The 22,812-nt window shown below is 50.5% G+C and overlaps 1 protein-coding gene across 1 annotated transcript in view; it reads right to left on the reverse strand.

Moving 5' to 3' along the window:
* Positions 1-5,791: 5,791 nt before the first annotated feature.
* Kif1c (kinesin family member 1C) overlaps positions 5,792-22,812 on the reverse strand; it is a 26,900-nt gene continuing 9,879 nt past the window's right edge. The window contains exons 17-23 of the mRNA XM_005349652.2: positions 17,032-17,111; positions 15,893-15,987; positions 11,407-11,490; positions 10,746-10,932; positions 10,553-10,625; positions 8,390-9,004; positions 5,792-6,754 (exon numbers count right to left, since the gene is read on the reverse strand). Coding sequence (XP_005349709.1) covers positions 6,077-6,754; positions 8,390-9,004; positions 10,553-10,625; positions 10,746-10,932; positions 11,407-11,490; positions 15,893-15,987; positions 17,032-17,111 — 1,812 coding nt within the window. The 3' untranslated portion in view covers positions 5,792-6,076. The remainder of the gene's footprint in view (positions 6,755-8,389; positions 9,005-10,552; positions 10,626-10,745; positions 10,933-11,406; positions 11,491-15,892; positions 15,988-17,031; positions 17,112-22,812) is intronic.

Raw genomic sequence — 22,812 nt, forward strand, 5'->3', positions numbered from 1 at the left:
CTCGCTGTTTAAGAATAGCAAGTGCTCTTAAACCACTCTGAGCCATCTCTCCAGCCCCCTTCTACTTTATTTGTTAAATTTCAAACAAAGTAAAACCCAGAACAAACCTCTTCTAGTAGGGAAGCACCATTTCCCCTAAGTCTGGCTGATCTTGTAAACTCCACATAGCAGAAGTTGCTCGGGGAAACGTCCCTTCTCTTCCACTTACTGGGTTCTCAAGAGCACTCGTTAAGGGTCCGAAATTCTAACTCCTAAGGGAGTCAGGTTTTCCCTTCGGAATAACAAAGATGAAGACTGGTCCCGGAGGAAGAACTGTAAATTCTTTCCTCCTTGTCTGGTCTTCCAATCTCATCCCCAGAACCAGTCACAACCCAGCAAGAAGAAGCACCAGCCTGACCTTCTACGCATGCACTTTTCGTTCTCAGAACAGGACAGGGTGGCGGGCGTGGAAGTTGGGGACGGTGCGGTTGTCACTGTCGCGCGTGGCCACAGGAGACGCTCGCGGCCACACTCTCTCAAGGCTCTGAGAACGCAAGCACAGGCGACATTCCAGGGAACCTGCGCCTTTTCTCCCTCTAGCGGACTACAGGGGACAAGCGAGCCTCGGGGAAGGGTAGCGAGTTAGGGGATGCCTGTTTAAAGAGGGTTGGGAACTTTGGCATCTCTTTAGGACTCACCTTGTTTTGCAACACCTCTCGTCCTGCCCGGGGCTTTATTCCCCCGCATAATAATTGAGTTATTAGAGCCTTTGGACTGAGGAGGCCCACAGATGCACCCAGAATTAGTGAGATGGGGAGCCGAGGCCTGTCAGCTCCGTTCCTCACAGCATGCAAATTTCTCACCTACAGGGCCAGGGCCTGGACCCCAGGGAAGGAGAGCCGCTTCTCTTCAGCTTTGCAAGAGCCCAGGGCATTTCTCATGGTCATTTACCAAAAGAAAACAACAACAGAACTTCAGTGGGTCAGGTCAGTGGGGCTTTAGAAAAGGCTCTTTGTAGCGACCGCCAGGATTATTCCTTAAAACAGCTTGCGGCAACGAGACTTTCTCAGTCTAGGCCCCTTGGACGAAGGCAGCAGGCCAGAAACCAGATACAGCCTATGAGTTACTGCTTCTCACAGTAAGACTTGCCCTGTGTCTGAAGATATTCCTTCTCCAGGAGGAAAAGGACAGAGAAAGTTAGAGTTGAGGTGCAAGTGCCAAGGAGGCTCTCATGAACATCGCAGGTCAATGGCAGCTTCCGTGTGTGTGTGTGTGTGTGTGTGTGTGTACACGCCCGCGCCCGCGCAGCCACCTAGAGCTGAGAGCAGCAGTTTCTGAAGCTCACATCTGGTGACCAGACACTTCCCGAGACACTCCACCAGATGACACAATCTCCTCTTGCCTTTCAAGAATGACAAAAACGGATCATGGGCTGGTGGCACACACCTTTAATCTCAGCACAGGGAGGTAGGCGGATCTGTGTGAGTTCAAGGCACAGCTGGTCAACATAGCAAGGTCTAGAGCAGCCAGGGCTACATGATGGAACCCTGTCCCAATAACAAAAACGGCATGGCAGGAGGGGCAGGCAGTAGCAGTGAGCACAAGCTCACTAAGGCAGAGAATGCTGGCTGTCTGATCTGGAGATGCGAACACCAAGCAGCCTTTAACCAAGCAGCCAGAGTTTTCTTGTTGGTTTTCAGTTTTCCAACACAAGGTTTGTCTGTGTAGCTCTGGCTGTCCTGGAACTCATTCTGTAGACCAGGCTGGCCTCAAACTCAGAGATCTGCCTGCCTCTGCCTCCTGAGTGCTGGGATTAAAGGTGTGTGCCACCACTTCTGGGCTCTTTTTGTTTTGGAACAGTCTCACTGTGCAGCCTGGGCTGACCAGAGCATGCCCTCAGTCTTCAACAGTTGCTGTGGCTCGGCCTCCTAAGCATGTACACTTATGCCACATCAAGCCAGAGATAGTAATGAGGCAGCAAAATGCCTAGGGTACCAAATCCATGCTAGTGAGTCATACTAGTTTAAGTAGGAAACTTAAAACCAGTCTGCCTTGGGTAGGGCTCCCTATGGTTTTCTGGGCATCTGAAGATGATGCCACAGACTCAGGTTTCCAGATTCTGGGTGAAGGAATATGGTGATGCCGGTGATGTGATTGGCCAGGAGAGATGGAACTCTGGGGATGGTAAGAAAATACCCATGATCCTGAAGCAAAACAGTATCAGGTAGATGGTGACATTAATTCTTTAAAGGAGCCAAGCAGGAGCCAGCGAAATGGTTCAGCAGGCACCTACCTCCCACTCCAGGCCCTGCACGCTAGAAGGAGAAGCCTTCTAACTTCTACTTGCATGCACACAAAACACAGTTTTAGTGAAACAAAACTAAATAAAAGCAATCTGTATGGCAGTTCACATCTTTAATCCCAGAACTTGGGAGACAGATGCAGGTGGACTTTTATGAGTTCAAGGCCAGCCTGGTATATTTTAAAGAGTTCCAGACCAATACCAGGGATACATGGTGAGTCCCTGTCCCAGTTCAAAATAAAATAAAAATCAAAGCCACCAGAAGTGATGACACATGCCTATAATCCCAGAATTCAGAAGACAGGAAATTCTGAGACTAGCTTGGTCTACACGGAAATTTCCAGGTCAGCTAGGGTTATACAGAGAGGTTCTATCTCAAAACACAAAGGAAAGAATGCTAGACAGGTAGTGTGCCCCTGTGATCCCCAAATTTGAGAGGCTGGGATAGGAAGAACACAGTTTGAAGCCAATCTGGACTACACAGATGTCTCCTACTGCAAACAAAGCAAAAAACAAGCAAAGCCACTTATTTTTTTTATAAAGAAAATAACAGTTTTAAACCAAACCTAGACATCATCAGTGTAGAAATGAATGGAAAATGGTGTGTGTGGGGGGGAAGATTTCTAAATGTATTCACAACACAAAAGCTCAGGTGACAGAGAGTCCAAATGCGCAACTAACCAAAAGAACCCTCTGAAGAGGGAAAGGAAGAAAAGCAAACGGAATTGCCAGGGAAACCAAGGGTGACATTGTAGCAGTGCCAAATTTGAGAGCCAGAAAGGGGGCAGACTGCTCGGGCAACGTCCCGTGATTCCAGAGCAGTGAAATAGTGGCTCTCACTTCTGCACAGCACAAAGGGGGAGAGACCAGAAGCTGGAGGCAGACATCAGAGAACAGGACAGCGTGGATCCTGAAAGGAACAATGTCCATGTCCTGGAGGGGTGGATGGAGTCCAGGCTTCAGTTGGGTTGGCCTAGGTTAGACCCTAACTTCACCACTGAAGAGCTATGTACTTGGATAGTTTATTCTAATCAAACCCATCTTTCCATCTGAAAATGGGAACAGGGTAAAGGACTAAACAGGATGCATGCTCAGGTTGGTCTATGTACATGAGATTCATGGGCACTTATCTGAACAAAATCTTGTCCATTGACATTATTAAAGACAGATGTGGAAAACTGAAGTCAATTTTGTTCTAAAAGGCAGTACCTATTTACTTCATGCAGCCCTTATAGAAAAGCCATCCAGCTGTAGCTGCCACTGGCATTCTTTCCCATCTCCACTGACTCCTGCATTGCACCACACAGCTCGCTCTGACTGCAGGGGCCTCTGTAGTCTATCATTTTCTTGCTTGCTCTTCTTACTCTCCCCAACCACATCATAAACCATTCAAGTAAACACCGCCACCAAACCATCCATTACCCTCCAGGTCCTAAATTACAGTCTACAGGTTTCTGGAAAATGAGCAGTCAAAGGTGTCAACATCCAGGAAGCCAGCAGCAGGGCACAGAAACCAACTGCAAACCTCATCCTACCCCTGCTCGGAGCCCTGCGTCAGTCTGGAGGATCTGCAGTCTGGCTGCTTGCACAGGTCTGACCTCAGGAAGCTGCAGAGCATCAGCTCAAATCCAAATAACAAGATGAAAACACGGGGACTCCAGGACTTAGTGAGTTCAGGGCTATGCTTGATACAATCTAACCTGCAAACTTACCATATGGCCTTGCTGTGTGTGCGGCTCAAACCAGAGCCTTTTAACAGTTTACTTTATGAATTTTTATTATTGGTATTATTTTAAATCAGGATGGTTAGTGCGCATACTATTCTTGATGGCACGAGTTCAATGCCCAGCACACCATCAGGTGGCTCACAACCACCCACGAGTCCAGTTCCACCAATCTGACATACTCTCCTGTCCTCCACAGGCCCAGCACACCATCAGGTGGCTCACACCCACCCACGAGTCCTGTTCCACCAATCTGACATACTCTCCTGTCCTCCACAGGCACTGCACTCATACACATACCCGTACTTGCACATAATTTAAATTATTTTAAAAGTTTTAACAGTTCTGGGTTGGTTTTTTTTCCCTTGGGGGGATGATAATTTAAAACAGAGATAATTTAAAACACTTGGCACTTGGGAGGCAAAGGCGGGTGGATCTCTGTGAGTTCAAGACCAGCCTAGTCTACAAGAGCTAGTTCCAGGAAAGGCCCCAAAGCTACAGAGAAACCCTGTCTTGAAAAACCAAACCAGAGTCCTGCATAGTCTAGGCTGGCCTTAAGCCTGTGACAATTCTCTGTCCTCAGCACCCCAATGCTGAAATTACAGAAGGACAATACAACACCCATCTAGCTAGAAAGTGATTGTTTTGAGACAGGGTTTCTCTGTGTAGCCCTGGCTGTCATGGAATTTACTCTGTAGACCAGGTTGACCCCAAACTCAGATATCTGCCTGCTTTTACAGGGGTTAAAAGTGTGCACCATAGGCCGGGCAGTGGTGGCACATGCCTTTAATCCCAGCACTCAAGGAGGCAGAGGTAGGTGGATCTCTGTGAGCTCGAGACCAGCCTGGTCTACAAGAGCTAGTGCCAGGACAGGCTCCAAAACCACAGAGAAACCCTGTCTCGAAAAAAAAAAAAACAAAAAAGGAGGCAGAGGCAGGCAGACCTCTGAGTTCGAGGCTAGGCTAGAGCGAGTTCTAGGACAGCTAGAGATACACAAAAGAAACCCTGTTTCAAAAAACAAACAAGTGTGCACAACAAACAACTCCTGGCTTAGAAAGTGAATCTTAAACTGCTCTGGGGGGAATGTGGTCCTGCTGAACACAGGTAACACAAGCAAAATGAACACACAAGAGGCGAGGAGTCTGATCAACACTCACCACCCAGAGAAAAGGGAAACTTGGGAGACCTTTCAGACAAATGAGGCGAGAACCCCAAATCCTCGGGGGCGTTGGCACTGACAGGCTGAGAGACCCCCTTCTCCCCTCACATCCCTCCTCCTTTGTCATGGACACTGAAACTATCCGGCCGGGCCGAGGCCCAGAGTAAACAAAAATGAAGAACAGACTATGTACCCTGAAGAGAGGGACCAGGATGGCAGCCTGTGCCCGCTCAGGGTGGTGACGGCACGGAAACACACATGTGGAAATCATGAGACAACACAGGAAACGATGCATTTTACTCATCCAACCTGTACCTCTACTAAACCCCGCCAGTCACAAGCTCCCTGTTTGCTAGCCTTTATTAAGAGGTCCCGCATTCTCGTGGGACTCCAGCCAAACCAGACAGGTCCCCTAAATATAGCAGGAGGCCTGGAAGGGGAAGGGAATGACTTAGGATTCCACCACATCTCCCTGGAAACAGAAACCCACCAAGGACAGACAGACGGACGGATAGACAAGAGCCGGGGAGGAGAACCCACCACACTCTTGGTTCTCTCCCCTTTGCACCCACTCAGAAAGAAAGTCAAACACTGGCTATGCAGACCCCAGCCCACCCACCCGCCCATAGCAGCGTTTTTACCTCCCCCCCACCCCTTGCAACGGGTGGCCCCAAGGCGACTTCCTATGGCTCTTCCTTTACTTTGGTTTGCTCCTGGCCAACACCACACCCTCTTCCTTCCCTCAGCCTCCAGCTCGGTCACTCGGCATCCTCTATCACCTACTCGGACCTTCTCTTTCTTCTCTCTGCTTTCTGGTCTTTGCCCCAGGGCTTCTTAGGGAAGCAGCATCTCGGGCACCTTCTTCCTAGTGAGGGCCCACTAGGCAGGCCCTGTCAGCCCAGCACGAGGGACTCATACAGCTGCTCCACTCTCTTTGAGGTCAGGGGCTGAGCGCTGCCGTCTCATCCGTGGAGGGGTAGTGTATGGTGGGTAGCGGGGCCCTGGCCGCTGGGCTGGGTAAGGTTGGGGCTGCTGGGGGTAATAGTTGTGCTTTTTGGGCTGAAAGTGCTGGGGCTCTGGCTGTGCAGAACCCCCTCCCCGAGATCGGCTCCCTCCATCTAGGGAATTCCTGCGAGGACGGTGGGACCTTCGGGGACTTGGAGGTCTGCGGGCAGGGGGAGCTGGGGGGGCAGTGACCTCTTCAGGGGGTTGGGGAGCTGGGACCTCTCCACTCCCCACTCCTGGCCAGGACTCCCTGTGCTGAGGGTTGCTTTTGAAGGGGAAGCGCAGCTTGCAGTCGTGGGGGGGCACAAAGCGGGCTGGAGGCCTGCGCAGTCCCCCACCCCGGCCCCCAGAGCCCTGCAGTCCCTGCAGCCGCAGCTGCTCCTGCTTGAGCCAGCGAAGGCGACCACGACGGAAGGCAGGATCCTCTTCCATCAGCCTCGACACCCGCTCCCAGCTGGACAGGGGTGGGGAGGTGGGCCGGACAGCTGGCGAGCGGTCATTGGGTACTGCCTCCTCTCCTGCCTCTGACCCTTCTGGTGGTGCCCAGGTGACCATACTGGGTTCTTCGTTATCATCCTCCAGATCCTGGGAAAGGGAATAAGAGAAGACATGTGATGAGAGCGGAGACCGCAGGGCATGTGGAGTCAAGATGTGCCCAGGAGAACCTAGAGGGCCCGGACGGGGTCTAGAGCACTGCTTGAGGTGAATGAAGCCAGGACAATGGCTGGAGCTCAACCCCTCTGCCACCTCTCAGCTGTGTGGTCTGTCTGTAGAAAGACGCCAGCGGTAACAGCACTTGCTACAGACTGCTGTAAGGACTGGATGAGCTCCACTTCGGCAGGGAGAACGGGACAGAGGAGAACAGGAAGCCAGTGAAGGGCAGCCACACCGAATTCACCGAGAAGTCGATACTTCAGTCAAGGCCTACAGGAAGTGAGAAGCAAGCAGTATGGCTGCTGAGAGAAAACCAGCGAGGAAAACAGACCGGCTGGTGCAAAGGCCTTGAGATATGAGCATGCCCAACAAGCTGGAGGGGCTGCAGTGGAGCAGGTGAGGGGACAGGGCTAGAAGCCACACGGAGAGGACATCTTTGGTAACCTCAAGCCGTAACTTCAACCGTCTGTGGTGTCCCTTAGAAGGGGGCTGGAAAGAGCAGAGAAAGCTTGTAACCTAACCTCAGTGACCAGCACGCTACCACCTCTGTCACACTACAGTGACACTCAAATGTGTGTAGGTTGGATGGATACATGCAAAGGAGGAAAAGATGACCAGTCTTTACCAGAGCGATCAGGGGAGGCCAGTTACATGCACGCATAAGAACAGGCTTCCAGTAACACTGTGTGCTCTCCATTAGAGGTTCTCAAACACGCTGTAATTCAGAAACACCTTGGGAGCTTATTAGCTACAGATCATCAAAGACACAGATTAGGAATGCAGGGTGGCGGATATCACAATCGGTACTTTTGTTTTTTGAGTTGTGGCTCAGGCTGGTCTTGAACTACTGATCCTCTTGAGTCTGCCTCCCAAGTGCTGGGATTGTAGGCACACGTCAAGCCTACACAGTCCAGAATCCGTACTGTGTGTGTGCATTTGTGCAGGTGTATGAGTATTGTGCTCATGCGCGGGTGCACTGTGTGTGGGCTGGGGGATAACTGGATACCCTCCTCAGGTGTCTACCTTGTTTTTAGAACTCACGGAGTAGACCAGGCAGAAGGCCAGCAGGATCTATCTCCGCTCCTTGACTACAGCACCAGGACTTCTTTATACGGGTTCTGGGGACCGAACTCAGATCCTCATGTGTAAGTGGCAAGCATTTACCAACTGAAGGCTGCGTAATCTATTTCATTTATTTATGCATTGTGTGTATAATGTATAGTGTGTATATAGTGACTGCAGACCAGAAGAGAAGAATGGTATTCCAAATAACTAGGAGCTGCCATGTCTTGCTGGGAAGTGAACTCTGGTCCTCTGGAGGAGCAGCTCTACTGGCTGAGTTATCTCTCCAGCCCATGGAGAATCTATTTTTACTATCATCGTTCTGGAGATTGGGAAGCATGTGATTCATAAACTCTATCAAAAAGAAAAACCTATTACCAGTCTTCAGTAAGTCTTCTCAAAAGACACAGGAAGGCTGGGATGTGAGAGGGAAGCTGCAGGATCCTAAAAGGCCAGCAAGAGCTGAAGGAGGGGAAGGAAGAAGTGGCCAACAGGTTTTTCTACCTGAGTCAGGGGGATGACCCTCTCCATGCGCAGCATCCGGTCCCGCAGGGCCTGCAGCTCACGGTCCTTGCTGCTGTTCTGTAGCTTCACTTCCTGCAGAATTCCTGTCAGCTTGTCGATGTGAGCCCGGAGGTCTTCCACCTCTGCCCCACGGGCTCCTTCCTCACCGGCACCTCCACCACCGCCACCTCCTTCTTCTTCACCCACAGTATCCCACACATCCCTGGCCACAGCTCTCCAGGCATCACCAGGGCCCTCAGGCTTGCCGTAGGTACGACACAGCTCCCTCATCTTGAGGGCAGCCAGGGCCTCAATTTCTGCTCGTCCATGACGGAAGTCGGCCAGGGCCACCTCGTAGCATATCTCCTTGACAGCTTGCATCTTCAGGTCAGCCATGGTGGCCCATCGGGGGTCTTTGCCCTGCAGGCGCCGCCGCTGAGGGATCTGATAAACTCTGCGAGGGGCCCTGCGCTTGCCACTGCTGGGCAGGCCACAGCGCTTGACAATGGTCTGGACTGTGGTAGGGGGCAGCTGCTCCCGCAAGGAGGAAATCAGCCGCCAGCTCTCCTCACAAGAGCGCTTGTCAGAATCTTCCCCACTGTCGGAGTCTGCATACTGGGGTGGGCCAGAGAGAAGAGAGGAAGAGAGCTAAGGACACCTCAGAGACCACCCTTGTCCCAAAGACACGAAGACACCTCATTAGTATACCTGGACTCAAGACCTTTCTGCGTCTTAGGAACTGTGTGTCTTTCAGGGACAGATCTGGACAGCAAAGCTATGTCTGATGGGTTAACCACGTACGACAGCAGCTGGCAAGCCCAAGTAAGGGCAGCAGTTAATTGAGACCGGGGTTTTGTGCATATATGGTTGTGCCACTTAATACAGAGATGTGTTCTGAGAACTGTGTCCTAAAGTTCTTTTTTTTTTTTTGGTTTTTCGAGACAGGGTTTCTCTGTGGCTTTGGAGCCTGTCCTGGAACTAGCTCTTGTAGACCAGGCTGGTCTCAAACTCATAGAGATCCGCCTGCCTCTGCCTCCCAAGTGCTGGGATTAAAGGCGTGCGCCACCACCGCCCGGCTGTCCTAAAGTTCTTAAAGATTTTATCGTTGTGTGAGCACCACAGACCGCACTGACACACATCAAGGCAGCTACACATTATTTGTTGATATGATCTCATGGGACCACCCCTGTATACGTGGTCTGTCATTGACAGTACTGTCATTACGCAGAAAATGACTATGTATTACTCTCAGGATGAGGTTAGAGACTTAAAAGTCCATTTAAGCAACAATCTTACATGAATAATGGTACTTGGAAGTGATCTGAAGGGGCCCAGGGTCACGGGAGTCTAGGGAGCCTCATCAACTGAATGTTACTTCCCTGTACATGGCAATGTTTTCTTCTAGTTCACATTTCTCTCCTAACTTTTCCTCCTAGATGCCACCTACTTACCAAGAGCAAAGCTAGGAGGTTTTTCATCTGCCCACCTTCCCTCTCCAGGCTCTGTGCACCCTGCTGTGCCCCCACCTGCCCACTCCAGGCTCTGACCACCTTTGTGCCCCCCACCTGCCCACTCCAGGCTCTGCCTACCCTGTTGTGCCCCACCTGCCCACTCCAGGCTCTGTCCACCCTGCTGTGGCCCCACCTGCCCACTCCAGGCTCTGACCACCCTGCTGTGCCCCCACCTGACCACTCCAGGCTCTGCCCACCCTGCTGTGCCCCACCTGCCCACTCCAGGCTCTGCCTACCCTGTTGTGCCCCATCTACCCTGCTGTGCCCCCACCTGCCCACTCTAGGCTCTGTCCACCCTGCTGTGGCCCCACCTGCCCACTCCAGGCTCTGCCTACCCTGCTGTGCCCCCACCTGACCACTCCAGGCTCTGCCTACCCTGCTGTGCCCCACCTGCCCACTCCAGGCTGCCTACCCTGCTGTGCCCCCATCTACCCTGCTGTGCCCCCACCTGCCCACTCCAGGCTCCACCTACCCTGCTGTGCCCCCACCTGCCCACTCCAGGCTCTGTCTACCCTGCTGTGCCCCACCTGCCCACTCCAGGCTCTGCCTACCCTGCTGTGCCTCACCTGCCCACTCTAGGCTCTGTCCACCCTGCTGTGCCCCCACTAGCCCTTTTCCAGGCTACCCTGTTGTACCCCAACTTGCCCCTCACCAGCCGCTGCTGCTCCAGCAGAAGATCAGCCTCTTCCTTTTCTTTCCGGTATTGATTCTCCAGGTCCTGCAGCCTGGGGTCAGACAAAGGGAAGAAGCTATGAGGGTCTCTGGAGCTACATTGGTGGGTATCACCAACAGCAGGATGCTGGGGTCCCATGGCTTAGAGAGACTCGTGGGAGATTCCCTCACACCTCTTCTCCATCTCCAGCTTGATATCTATGCCTTGTTGCTCCAGCAGCTCCTTCTGAGCAAAGTTCCAATCCACAGGCTCAGAGGGAGGTCCTGCAGGTGGGGGAACCCCTCGTTCTCGCTCGAGCCGGGCTTGCTCCGGGTGATTGAAGCGGAATACGTGGTTCTTGCCCATTACAATCCTGTTTCCTGGAAATGAGCAGAGGGGAAGTAGACTTGCTCACCCACCGCAGCAAACCATCCCCTGGTCCAAGCACAGAGATCTTGCCCTTGATTCCAGGAGACCTGACACCCTCAGTCACTATCACTAAAGCCAGGAGCAGTCGGAGTCAACACACCTTCGGAAGCACCTGTGTACCTAGGTGAGCTGCTGGAGGAGAAGGTACCCTCTTCCCCTGTCCCCAGCGAAGCAAGAGGACCAAGATATTTCCCCCCATTAGTCTGTGCTGAAGGCTCCTTCCTAGGTCCATGGACTTCCCCAACTATCCCAGAAAGCCTTGCCCTAGCACCTTCTACAAAGGCCATGTCCCAGACCTGTACTCTGCAACACATCTCTTTTGTGTGTGTGTATGGTACCGGGAACTGAACCCAGGGCCTTGCGCATGCTAGGCAAGCGCTCTACCTCTGAGCTATGTCCCCAGCCTCTTGCGACGCGTCTTCTACCTGACTTCAGCACCAGTGGCTCCGTCACAAGCTTCCCATTGACATATGTCTCAGCTCCTTCGCAAGGCTCTAACGTGACCATCACTGCGAGGAGGAGGAAAGGAAAGGAAAAGATTAGCATCACAGAAAGCTGCACTCTAGTCAGATTCCCACCTCGTCTCGCCCCCAAAGCACGCATGCACCACCAGTTCCGCCCCCAGTACCTGCAGGGGTGCCATAGCCCCTCTGGTGGCAGGCAGCACAGGAAAAGAAGAGCAGAAGGAGGGTTAGAGACCCTACTACAACTCCCAGAAGCCTCTGCAGTGGCTCCGACTGACCCACCACCATGCTTCCTAACCACAGCTTAGAAATTATCATTCTCAGAAGATTCTTTTTTTTAAAAATATTTATTTATGTATTATGTATACAATATTCTGTCTTGTGTGTATGCCTGAAGGCCAGAAGAGGGCAGCAGACCCCATTACTGATGGTTGTGAGCCACCATGTGGTTGCTGGGAATTGAACTCAGGACCTTTGGAAGAGCAGGCAATGCTCTTAACCTCTGAGCCATCTCTCCAGCCCCTCTCAGAAGATTCTTTACCCACAGTCGACTGGACAGAGGCCCCATCACTCTGCCTTCCATGTGTCCATGCCTGCTTGCCTCGTTAACATTATCCTAGCCAGGCCTGGAAGCCTCCAGTAGGCACGCTGCCTGATGCGTCTTACAAATGGCTGCCATCGAATTAATCCTCTCAAGTCACAGGCATTATAGGCTAAAATAAAGTTAACTCTAGCCAGACATGATGCCACACATCTGAATCCCCATTATTAGGAGGCCGAGGGTCAAAGTGTGAGGTTAGCTAGCCTGCACTTCACAGTGAGTCTGCGCTCAGCCTGGGCTGCATAGTACGACCCTGCTTCAAAAACAAGCCAGGCGGTAGGGGTACACGCCTTTAGTTCCTGTACTCAGGAGGCAGAGGCAGGTGGATTCGGGGTTTGAGGCCAATCTGGTCTACAGAGAGAGTTCTAGAATAGCCAGGGCTACACAGAGAGACCCTGTCTCAACAAACCAAAAAAAGGGTACTCTATTTTCACTGGAGAACCCACAAGTTCCAAAGACCCAGTATCAGTATCTGACTGCTGAGCCAGAGACAGTCAGCAAATTACCTAACTTTAGGGATTCTATAGATTGGAACAATGAAGTCTTTGTTCAGAGTAGATGAAAATATAATAATCATAATATGCAAACATGACTTTTATTTATTTGGTTTTTCGAGACAGGGTTTCTCTGTGTAACAGCCCTGGCAATCCTGGAACTTGCTCTGTAGACCAGGCTGGCCTCCAAAAATGAGTTTAATTCCAAGAGATTAAAGGTATATGCCACCAAGCCTGGCTCTCAGTCCAAAGTGGTTTATTTTATTAGTTACACTAAAAGTAATCAAAAAACATGAAAACAGGGATCAACTATAACATCACACAGAGAAACAGACTGCTGGTCTACTACTGATGCAGAGGGAGGATTGAGCCAGCACAAAGTCCAGCTTAAGGACAGAATTTCCGTGAGGGTGGAAATTCCCAGCTGATGCATGGTGGGTCACTTAGATGTCAATGGGCAGAGGGAGACTGGGAAAGACACACCAAAGGGCATCACTGCCTGTCTGAGAGCAGCAGACACGGGGTTGGGGGCAGCCTATCTTACTTTTACTTCCCACTGTGCCCCAATACATAAACATTCATTTCCCAAACATTATGTTCCTACTACATGTCAGGTAAAAAAGATAGAAGTCCAAATTGCTGCTCTCACAGACCTTATTCTGGCTGGTAAGGCAGATATGGTCAATAGGGGAACCTCAGGCCAGTGAGATGACTCATCACGGGCAGGCATCTGCTGCCGCGCCTGACACATAAGCGCGTGTGCACGCACACAAACACAAACACACACACACACATACACGCACACGCACGCACACACACAATATAATATTTAAACAGGATAATCCAAAACTTTTTTTGGAGGTGGGGTCGCTCGAGAGTTTATGTAGCCCTAGCTGGCCTGGAACTCACTCTGTAGACCAGGCTGGCCTTGAACTCACAGAGATCCCCCTGCCTCTACCTCTCAAATGCTGAGATTAAAGGTGTACACCACCATTGCCCAGTTCTAACAATTTTTTCTTAATTTATTTATTTTTATTTTATGTGCATTGGTGTTTTCCATGGGTGTCAGGTTCCTTGGAACTGGAGTCACAGACAGTTGTGAGCTGCCATGTGGGTGCTGGGAATGGAACCCAGTCCTCTGGAAGAGCAGCCAGTGCTCTTAACCACTGAGGCATCTCTCCAGCCCCTAACATTTTTTAAAAGCAGATAATCTAAAGATTTCTCCAAAGAATGGGAACAGGTGTGGTGTTACGGAAAGACAATGGGACCATGGGAGGTGACTTCTCAGTCAGGGCAGACTCTGCTCCTCTTTCCTGAGACAGGGAGGATGGCCCCGGACTCCTGGTTTTCTGCTCTCCGCACACGCCCACCTCCCACCCCTGGGTGCTGGGATCTCAGGCATGGTGTGCAGCACTGAAACTCACGCACTACACAGCACTCTACCACCGCACCTACATTCCCGGCCTCTCTCCCAGTTCCTGAACCCATGGGAATCCAGCAGCTAAGGGCACAGCCCCTGAAACCATAACTCTGTGCTGGGATCCAATTCTGCTGTTCTCTAGGGCAAACGGCCTCATGGGAGAGCCTCTGCCGTGTCACATGCAGACAACTCAAGGAGGAAAACTGACAGTCCGCAAATAACCGTGACTGCCGGTCCCTGGTGCCTGCATCTTCTCTGTCTGTCTCATGAGAACAACAGCTCTGATAAACCAAACCTTCACAGTCTACCTCGGGGGCACAGAAACACTGGCCAGTTTCCACTGGATTTATCTAACAGTCTTGAACATGCTATGCCTGTCACCTCCTCCGACACGCTATGCACTCCTGGAATATGGGCTCACCTCACAAGGCCTCACATACTTTAATTTCTCCCTTCCCAAGCCTATGGCCTGAGATAACCACAGAACAGGAACTTGGCAGTAACTCGCTGATCTGAACTGATTCAGCAGCTTTCAGCCCTAAACGCAGGAAGCACTTGTTCACCACTGGGGACCTGAACTAGACTAGTGTAACTGCGTCAATCTTCTGACCCTGAACCAAACTGAAACCGAGTGTCTTAAACCTGAGCTGTAAGCCACGTGATAGGTTTTTTTTTCTTCCCCCTCCTCCTCCTTTCTTTTTAAACACAGTTTCTACACACTGCCTAGGCTGGCACCAAACTCCAGGGCTCCAGTAAGTCTCTTGCCTCTGTCTCTCATGTAGCTGTGACTCCAGGCAAGTGCACAGGTCTGGCTTGTTCTCAGTGCCTCCTGCACAAGCATGTGGACCTGAGCTTGCATCCCCAGTACCTATGTAAGAGCTGGCTGTGGTGATGGAGCAAGAGAGCTGGGGAAAGTGCAGAAGGTGGCTCTTTGGGGCCCACTGGCCACCCAGCGAGCTTTTAGGTTCACTGAGAAACCCTGTCTCAAAAAAAAAAAAAAAAAAGATGGAAAATGATTAAGGAGGACAACTGATGTCGATTTCTGGCCTCAATGTGAACACACCACACGCACACACATGCACACTCCCACATACATACTCACACGTGAGTGCGGGAAGCCAGGTATGGAGCCTGTCTTTAGGAGGCTGAGGGAATAGGATTAAGAGTTTGAGGTCAATCTGACCTACAAAGAGAGAACCCAAAGCAAAGAGAAAATGCACTGGAGCGAAGGACTCACTGGGAGTGCACAGGGCCCAGCAGGCACATAACTGAAGCCCAGGTTCAATCCCCAACAGCGTAAAACAAACACTCCACACTGCACAATGTTGTGTTGTTATGCCAAACAAGCTATCACCCTCAGAACCTGGGATTCTTTTTTGTTTTTGTTTTTTCAGACAGGGTCTCTCTTTGTAGCCCTGACTGTCCTGGAACTTGTGATGTAGATGTGGCTAGCCTCAAACTCACAGTAGTGCCCCTGCTTCCCCGAATGTAGGGTTAAAGCTTAAAAACTTCACAGTTATATTAGGGGCTAACATTCCCAAAAGCTTTGGAACCACAGACACCTAGGTCCTTTAGTTCTCAGAATAAGTTGTCAACATAGCTGCATCCACCCATTTCCCACAGAGACAAATTCAGATTTCCCATGGAAACAAATATAGGCTTCAAACACATTGCTCTCTGGGGAGGGGGAGAATCAAGGAGAGCAGTCCATCTATGTCCTCATTCCCCAGCCCTCTGGGGTGCACAGCAATGTGTTACTTGTGTCTCAGGACTCCAGCTGCTCCCCAGTCAAACAGAGCCAGCCCTCCAACTGCACGCTGCACCCCTCCTTTGTATGGCTCCCTTCCCAGTACTGGGCTCAGGACTCTATCTGTGGAACACAAGACCCCCCCTTCTACGTTAGCTACTCCACTCTCACCTCCCAGCCATTACCTTCTCCATCAGGCTGGGGGATGCTTCGGAACAGACAGTGTTGCTCCCGGATGAACTGTCCAGTCAACTTGATGTCCACATCGACCTGGCCAACCCTGGGGGTGCAACGGCCAACATTTTCTAAGCTTGTTCAGCATTTGCCAAGTGCCCCCCGTGTACCACCAGCTCATCCAACTCAGCGAGTCAGTGCTATTCTCATTCCGCAGGCAAGGGTTCAGGGAGGGGAACGTGCCAAGATCATGCAGCTAAGCAATCGTGACGCTGGATTTGAGCCCATGCATCCCTGATCCTTAAGACCATGTCCTACATCGGCACACTATGCAGCAAAGGGGAAATGCCAGCCTGATGTGAATGGGCATCCTTATGCCTTTAACTATAGAGGAGATTCTGAGCCCTGGGGTTTGGTTAGCAGCAGCTCTCCAACCACCTGGCCCAAGTATGGAGCCGACAATGTGGGCATTGGCTCCCCTTTTCCCTTCCCCCAAGGTCTCAACAGGACTGCCAAGGAATGGTGTTGGGGCTATGGAAGCAGCAGGAGTCTGCTTCTCATCAGTTCTGCCGGAGTAAGTGCTCTTCCCCCAGGAGCCATCCCCATCATGGTACCAAACTGAAGACTGGTTGCTGATCAGGGCCCGCAGTGGTTTGTCAGGATGGGAAGCAGGTGGGCGTGCACACCTGTGATCTCAGTATCTGGGGGCTGAGACGTGAGGATTTTGAATTTGAGGTTCGCCAGGGCCACAAAGCAAGACCCTGCCTCAGAGAGGAGGTGGGAGTGGAGAGATGGCTCAGTGGGTAAGAAAGAGCATGTACTTCTCCTACAGAGGCCCTAAGTTTGGTTCCCAGCACCCATGTCAGTCAGCTCACAGCCACCCACAACACCAGCTCCAGGGAGCCAATGCCCTCTGTAGGTCTCGTGGGTACACCTGCGCACATGTGGCATTCACTAACAGACACACACATATAAATAAAAATAAAACCTTTGAAAAGAAAAGGAAACTAAAAGAGCCCCCAGGGAGGCAGCTGTTCAAGATCTGGAGTACCTCCAGGCCACCAGAAAGAGAATCACAGAGATCAATATGTCAGTCCTGCAGTCACACCCTGGAGGGGAGGCCATCCTGGAGACTACTAAGTGCATTTACCTGGTGACGCCATCTTTGATGTGGTAGAGCAGACACTCAGACATCAAGGGGTCCTCGTTCAGATTTACCAGATGGGGAGTCTGTGGGTAGAGAGGAAGAAGTGGTCAGGGACAAAGGCTCATAGCAACCAGCGCAAGCGGCCACAGAGAAGGGAGCAAAGCAGACATCTCTCTGGTTTTGGTACTGCCCGCTGCTCATGCTGCTCTCACTCGGAAGGAGGGGAGGGAGGCTCTCCACCCTCCCTCCTGCCCTGAGGAACATCTCTGGTTCCCAGCTCTCACACAAACATCTTCTCAAAATCAGGCTGAAAAAGCTGTCCTCACCACCTACCCCAAACCCCAGTCAGTAAGCCATCTTGAAGCCTGTCTCCTTGTAGGTGCCTCAGCAACACAGACTCCCTGACTAGAAGCCTTGGATTCTACCTACACCATTCTCCTTGTGTCCTTTCTATTCCCCAGTCCCATCACTTCTTCCCACAAAATCTACCTTGCAACTTCCAGAGAGAAAGAGGAGGGGCTAGGTCAGAAGACTGGCATTCCCACCTTCCATTACACCTTGAATTTCCAAGAACATAGATTGCTCTTAATAATTTAAAAACCAAGTGTCACTTTCCATTTTAAAATCAAACAAGAGTCGTGACTGGCCCATGCCTTTAATCCCAGCAGAGGCAGAGGGTTACATGTTCCAGGACAGGCTGAGGTACATAGCATGGCCTTGTCTATAAACAAGAAAGTGTATTTCCTGCAGCAGACTCTTTATCTACCCTAGAGCCTACTCACCTAAGGCCAGGATCACTGACTCCTACAACCGTCCCTGCCCACAGCCTCCCAGACCAAAACCACCCAAGGGTTTCTTGGCTTCTGGCTATCTCAGTATAAAAATCTGCCCTAAACAGCTGGCTGATTGCCATGCTGCTTTGTACTGGAAATGCAACCCACTCCCTGCCTTTGTCCTGTCACCCCTGCCCTCCAGGAGTGTGCAACTGGGTAGCACACTGAACTTGCTCCCTCTATTCTCCTCTGAGCCACATGCTACCCTCTAGTAAGAGACCCTTCCCTGTGGCTCCTGCCTGGGCCCACACCCCCCGTACCATCCCTCCTCAGACCTGCATGGCATTAGGGGTTTCTGGCCTCCCATCCACACTACTGGACGTCATGTCTGTTTACCCAGAGACCTCTCGGTTGGGTCCCATTTGACTCAAGCTCTGTGTTATATTCTGGCTTCCCTGGGCCTCCTCCATATCAGAGTCCCATCCCACACATCCAAGTTTTGAGGGCTTTCCCCCCAACTCTGTGCTCCTGCCCAGTGTACCGCTGAACACTCCAGATCAGGCCTTTTGTACCCCAATGGCTGAGGAAGCTGTTACCCCAGCCAGGTCCCCACACCCAGCACAACCTATGTTACCATCCTGCTAAATGTCACTCCCACCTGCTAAAGTCATTAACTACATGTCCTTCTGGGTCTGTCTCAAATGCCACTTCCAGGAAGCTTTCCTAAGCCCTCCAAACAAGGAAGCCTCCATGCTACCAGCTTCTAATTCACCTTAGGGAGGTTCTAGGTGGGACAGGAGTGAGTCAGACGCAGTCATGGCTGACTATCCTGTCCGGAAATCGGAGCCAACTTGGGGAGGCAAGAATTGGTGTGGAAACACCACTCATTACAAATGCAAAGAATGACCTGGGCATGAGCATGCCTTTAAACCCAGCACTCAGGAGGAAGACACAAGGATATCTGAGCTGGAGGCCAGCCTGGTCTATATAGTGACTTCCAGGCCATCTAAAGCTACATAGAGAGGCCCTGTCTCTAAAAAAGCAGGGAGGCTGTGGGGACGAGTGGCTCATAGGAACTGTTGACTTTCCCACACCCTTGCCTGGATTATTTGCTCATTGATTTGTTCCCAGGGAGCTGACCCTTGCACCTATTCTGCAGCAACTCACAGGCAAGGAGCAAAAATGGCAACTAGGGGAGCTCACAGCTTTGGAGAAGCAGTGCTGTGGGAAAGGCGGTACGTCTTGGGGAACGAGAAAGGCTCTGACATGTAGAAGGAAGAGGTTCCACAACGAAACAGTTTGGCAGAAGCACAGAGGGAAAACATGCGATTTCTCTGGGATCCTTCTGCAGTGCGAGCACAGGACTGCATCCAGAACACCTGTCTGCTTCTCCCTAGGCATCTCAAAACCGCTGCTGCCAGAACTGCCTCGAGGGACACGCACGTCGCCTTCCTACACTACAGTGTCAGACCTGTCCTGGGCCTGGCAGACACTGATGGGCCCTGAAGCTGAAAGGGATCTATCCCTAGGGAAAGGGAACATGATTTGGGGCAGTGCTTTTCAATTTCTGCTCAGCCCAGGAACTCTTTGTTCAAAGAAACCTTATCTAGAAGCCTAGGATATCAAGCAGATAAGCAAAGAGCCAATTAAAGCCAGCTGAGGGTAGGTCCTGCCCACCCCCCACAGATGTTAGCCCTGAGAAGGAAGCTCAGATTTGAAAATCAGATTTATGAAGTCCTTGGGCTTGGTAATAGGGGTCTCAGCAAGAGGAGGCTTTCTCTAAAAGTCTTTATCCAAAACAAACTATAGCTTTACCCAACTCTCTACCTAACCATTTATGTTATAGCCAGCCCTACCAAACCCGTTCTGCCAGTAAGTCTCACCGCTCTCCTGTCTTTTAAACATTTGAGAAATGTCCACCCCACCACCTTAGGACAGTACAAACAAACTATCCTAAGACTCCTGTTCACCAGTCACACCGACAAAGTCTGATCCACAGAGCGTATTGGAAAGAATGAGGGAAGCCAGAAATGGTGGCACATGGCTCCATCTGTCACACTTGGGAGGTGGAAGCTGAAGGACCAGGTGTTGAAGCCAACATTAACTACACAGTGAGTTCAAGATCAACCTGGGCTATAGCAAGTTCAAGTCCAGCCTGAGCTCCATGAAACATGCCTCAAAAAAAACAACAACAAAACTTAAACCAACAACAAAAGGAAGCAAGGGTGGGGACAGAGAACAAGAGGAAAATAGGCCTTCTTACAGGTTGCTCTTGGTGACAAATTGGCCTGGTTATCATCTTCAGAGGGTACTTCAGTGACATAGATCTAAATAGATTTCTATCTATTATTAGTTATGTAAGGGAGCACTAGGGCCACCGTGCTCATGTGAAGGTCAGAGGACACACCCCAGCAGTCAGCTCTCTCTACTTCACGGGTCCCAAGCTCAGGTCCTCGGGCTGGAGGGCAAGTGTCTTCACCTGCTGAGCCGCCCAGCCAGTCTCTAGACAGCAGTTTTAATCCACAGCTGGGTGTGGCAGCTAGTGTCTACAAAGCCAGAACTTGGAAGACTCAGGAAGGAGGATTATCGTAAATTGGAGTTTGAAGCAGCCTAGATTGCATACTGACCTCTAGGCAAGCTTGACCTATAAGTATAACTGATTCTCTGTCTCAAAAATATCTAAAATAAATATCTGAAACATATCTAAAATAATCACATAAAGGTATTAAGGAATTTTTAAAAAGACAAAGCCAGCCTGCACTGCTTAGCCATTCTAACGTGGCAGCAGCACATGCCAGAGGCAGGTAGGTCCTTAGGGTGTCTGGCCACACAGTCTAAATAGTTAGTGAGCTCCACGGTTACCAGAGGCCCCGTCTCAAAAATAAATAAATAAATAAATAAATAAATAAATAAATAAATAAATAAATAAATAAGGTGGAAAAGCGATTGAGAAAGACAGAGATGTTTGGCCTCCACCCCTGGTCCTTTCGTGCATGCATGATGAACTATAACTTGGAACTGTGGACTGATTAAACCCTTCCCTTGCCTGTGTTGCTTTTGATCAGGGTGCTTTATTACAGCAGCAGAAATCAAACAAGAATGCCACATAAGCCGGGCGGTGATGGTGCATGCCTTTAATCCCAGCACTTGGGAGGCAGAGGCAGGTGGATCTCTCTGAGTTCGAGACCAGCCTAGTCTACAAGAGCTAGTTCCAGGACAGGGTCCAAAACCACAGAGAAACCCTGTCTCGAAAAAGAAAAAAAAAAAGAACGCTACATAAAGGGTGGGAGCAGAGAACAAACCACACGAAGCTGTCACTGACCTCCATGTGAGCACAATGGCACACATGTTCTGACACCCATTTTGTGCACGCTCATACACAATAACAAAACATTTTAAATTTAAGGGGGAAGGGAGGAGCCACAAGCTTGCTTAGGAAGTAAAGATGCTTGCTGCCAAGTCTGACAATCCAAGTTCAATCCCCAGAACCCATGTGGTGGAAGGAGAATCGGCTCCTGCAAGTTGTCCTCTGACTTCCCACACATGGCACCCACGCATGTGTGCGCACATACACACAAATAATGTAATAAAAGGAATGAGGTAATGAGGTCGGGCTGAAGAGATGGTCACCTGTCAACACTGACTGCTCTTCAGGGTTCGATCCCAGCACCCACATGGCTATTCACAACCTTCTTACCCTGTCCCACAGGGACTCAACACCCTGTTCTGAACTCTTTGAGCACAGCATACACACGGTATACATACAGACATACATACAGGCAAAAACCCCATAACAGAGAAAAAATCTCAAAAATTAATAAGGTTATGTGTATATACAAATGGATACTTAAAGCCCAGTGATTCCTGCTTGCTGAGTTTTCTAGCCAGTCTTGACCTCACCAAAAACCAAGCCCTTTGTGGCAGCCCACCACCTCTTTGCGGAGCCTCTTACTAGCCAGAGCAGCACATCTGATCCCAGCCTGCTCTACACCACGCATCAGGCAGGCCAGGCTGGTTTCCTGGTGGGACCAGAAGTTCCGGCTCGCTCAAACTGGCATACCATCTTCCATCAGCACACACTAGTCAGCTGTGCTAGCTTGTTTTTTGCTGTAAGTGGGTCGTTGTGTCGTTCCTGCCCCCACCCCCAATCTCTACCTCTCTCTTCTTTTCTGGGCCTTGACTATGCCAGGCAAACACTCTAACACTGGACTAGAACGCCAGCCTTCTTTTTCTTCTTAGACATGGTCTCACTATGGAGCTATGACTGGACTGAAACTCACTACATAGACCAGGCTGGCTTTGAACTTACAAAGTGCTGGGATTAAAGGCATGTGCTACCACACCCTGCCAGCCTTTATTTGAGACAGGATCTTACTATAAAGCTCAAACTAACTTTAAACTCACTATGTAATCCAGGCTGCCCTTGAACTTGAACTTCTCCTACCCCTGCCACCCAATCCCCAGATGCTGAGACTGTAGGCATGATCCATCACATTTGGAAGCTATACTGACCTTTTATTGCCAATGTTCCTTCTAATTGGGCAGTCTCATGCCAGTTGGTGAATATTTCAAGTGTTATTTCTGTGCCCATGTGGGCCTGACAACTTTTTTATTTTATTTTAATAAGTTAATGTTATTCATTTATTTAATTAATAAATTATTAATTTATTTTTGAGGCAGGATTTCTCTGTGTAGCCCTGGCTGTTCTGGACCTTACTAAGTAGACCAGAACAGCTTCAAACTCAGAGATCTGCCTGCCTCTGCCTCCCAAACGCTAGGATTAAAGTTGTGCGCCACCACTGTCTGGCCTGGGCCTGGCAACTCTTGCTTTGCTTTCTTCCTCTCCAGTGAAGCTCTACCACACAGCTACTATCTGTCTGGCACCAACAAGTCCCATGTAGCCTAACATGCTTTATCTGTTTAGCCTCACATTGTCCCTACCCATCTCTATCTAAGTCTTTTTTTTTTTTTTTTGGTTTTTCGAGACAGGGTTTCTCTGTAGCTTTGGCTG

This window comes from Microtus ochrogaster, chromosome 7 (genome assembly GCF_000317375.1).
Source record: "Microtus ochrogaster isolate Prairie Vole_2 chromosome 7, MicOch1.0, whole genome shotgun sequence".
Taxonomy (NCBI): domain Eukaryota; kingdom Metazoa; phylum Chordata; class Mammalia; order Rodentia; family Cricetidae; genus Microtus; species Microtus ochrogaster.